This window comes from Cnephaeus nilssonii (assembly GCF_951640355.1).
Source record: "Cnephaeus nilssonii genome assembly, chromosome: 15".
NCBI lineage: Eukaryota > Metazoa > Chordata > Mammalia > Chiroptera > Vespertilionidae > Cnephaeus > Cnephaeus nilssonii.
In genome coordinates, this window is record NC_137086.1 from 36785021 (window position 1) to 36787533 (window position 2513).

The 2513-nt window shown below is 57.5% G+C and overlaps 1 protein-coding gene across 1 annotated transcript; it reads left to right on the forward strand.

Annotated features, from left to right (window-relative positions):
- Positions 1 to 218: 218 nt before the first annotated feature.
- Positions 219 to 2217, forward strand: LOC307111637 (serine/threonine-protein kinase MARK1-like; the record flags this gene model as incomplete). The annotated part of the gene is made up of 3 exons (XM_079791630.1): positions 219 to 622; positions 781 to 1375; positions 2149 to 2217. The coding sequence occupies 3 exons, from the start codon at positions 219 to 221 to the stop codon at positions 2215 to 2217; spliced, it is 1068 nt and encodes a 355-aa protein (XP_079647756.1).
- Positions 2218 to 2513: the final 296 nt, after the last annotated feature.

The window sequence follows — 2513 nt, forward strand, 5'->3', positions numbered from 1 at the left end:
TTTGTTTGTTTTCTTATTTTTTTTTCCATTTTTTTAATTTAATTTTTTTTTTCTTTTTTATTTTATTTTATTTTATTTTTTGTTTTTTTATTTTGTTGTTATTTTCTTTTATTTAATTTAATTTTGTTTTTATTTTGTTTTCTTTTTTGTTTTATTTTTCTTTTTGTTTTTCTTTTTTATTTTAGTTATTTATTTTTGTTTGTTATTTTGGAGTAGCGATGTCTAATGACTTTTCAGCCCCCTCCGACACCCAGGAGCACTGTATTGGAGACTATGTTCTCCAGTACAGGATTGGCCACGGAGCCTGTGCCAAGGTGTATTTGGCCTGGCACGTGCCCACGGGGACGGAGGTGGTTGTAAAAGCCATTAGTCCGAAGGGCTTCTCTCGATATTCTCGGGAAGTCTACTGTCTTAAAAGCCTACAGCACCCAAATATCACAGAGCTCTTTGAGGTGATCGCCACCCCAGACGTGCTCTACCTGGTCATGGAGCACGTGCGGGAAGGGGACCTGCGTGAGCACCTGGAGAGCCACGGCCCGCTGAGCGAGCGGCAGGCCCGCGCCGCGTTCCGGCAGGTGGTGTCGGCGCTCCAGTACTGCCACCGGCGGGGCATCGCCCACAGGTCTGATTAGTCCACACCGTGTGCATGTTGTCAAACTGTCACTGCTGTAGATGGCCATAAGGCGGGGAGCGGGGAGCTGGGTGAGTCCCTTCTCTAGAAGCAGCCACTGTGGACAGTCTGGTGCCCACGTGCTCACACATGTCCTTCCACGCCCACAGGGACCTGAAGCCGGACAACATCCTGCTGGACGAGGACGGCACCGTCAAGCTGGCCGACTTCGGCTTCGGGCGGAGGGTGAGCGACGACTCCAAACTGAGCACCTTCTGCGGCACCTTCTACTACATGGCCCCGGAGGTCCTGCGGCAGGAACCGTACGACGGCCGGAAAGCGGACGTCTGGAGCCTGGGCGTGACCCTGTACAGGACCGTGACGGGGACGGTGCCGTTCCAGGGGCAGAGCTTAGCGAAAATTAAGAGGCAGGTCCTGGCCGGGCAGTTCGAGGCCCCACCCCGCATGTCCAGGGAAGGAAAGCAGCTCCTCAGGTGGCTGCTGACTGTCGACCCCAGCCAGAGGCCGACCCTGGACGAGGTCATGCAGCACCCCTGGCTCAACAGGGGCCAGGAGGAGCTGAGGCCCTACAGCGAGCCGCCCGGGGGGGGCCTGGACCCCCAGGTCCTGGAAATGATGCAGATGCTGGGCTTTGAGCCAGACCAGGTAGAGCAGTCTGTAGGGGAGAGGAAATATGACAGGGAGATGGGCACTTACCTGATCCTAAGGATGATGGAGACCAAGATGCCAGGCCGAAAGGTGAAGGTAAGGCCCTACCGCTCCCCGGACAGCAGTGACATTTCCTCAAGCTACGAGGCGGCTCAGCCCTCTGATGGGGGGACTGAAGAGGGGTCTCAGCCATCTGATGGGGGGACTGAAGAGGGGTCTCAGCCATCTGATGGGGGGGCTGAAGAGGGGTCTCAGCCATCTGATGGGGGGACTGAAGAGGGGTCTCAGCCATCTGATGGGGGGACTGAAGAGGCCTCTCAGCCATCTGATGGGGGGACTGAAGAGGGGTTTCAGCCATCTGATGGGGGGGCTGAAGAGGGGTCTCAGCCCTCTGATGGGGGGACTGAAGAGGGGTCTCAGCCATCTGATGGGGGGGCTGAAGAGGGGTCTCAGCCATCTGATGGGGGGACTGAAGAGGGGTCTCAGCCATCTGATGGGGAGACTGAAGAGGGGTCTCAGCCATCTGATGGGGAGACTGAAGAGGGGTCTCAGCCATCTGATGGGGGGACTGAAGAGGGGTCTCAGCCATCTGATGGGGGGACTGAAGAGGGGTCTCAGCCATCTGATGGGGGGGCTGAAGAGGGGTCTCAGCCATCTGATGGGGGTGCTGAAGAGGGGTCTCAGCCATCTGATGGGGGGGCTGAACAGTCTTCCATCCTCCCACACTACCTGTGCTTCAACGTGACCGGGCCCCCACCCAGCCTGGAATCCATGACCACCCCTCCCCCATTAGAGTCCATGGAGTTCAGGACAGCTCCCCCCAGCCCAGACCTGCAGCTTGGCCCTGGGGGCTCCCCCGCGACCCACAGCCGCAGCCTCCACAGCAGCAGCAGCAGCAGCAGCATCAGGGGTGGAGCCCCAGAGGGAGCCGCCCCTGAAAGCTGCCGCCAAGCTGGGCAGCCTGAGGGCAGCACCCCCGCCTCTTCCTCTGCCCACAGCCAGGGCCGGCCGGGGTTGGCTAGAAGGGCCTTCCGAGCCTTCCTAAAATTCACGTGCTGTGGGTTACCCACCAGAAAGAGGCGTTCTAAAAGGAACAAAGTCCATCCAATGTAATTTGTAAAATTGAGAACCGTCAAGGCAAGGGCCACAGTCACCTCGAAGGTGCGGAGCTCCAGGAAGGCCGGGCGCGTGGTGCTGGAGACGAGCCAGAGGTTGGACGAACCAGCCGCGGGGA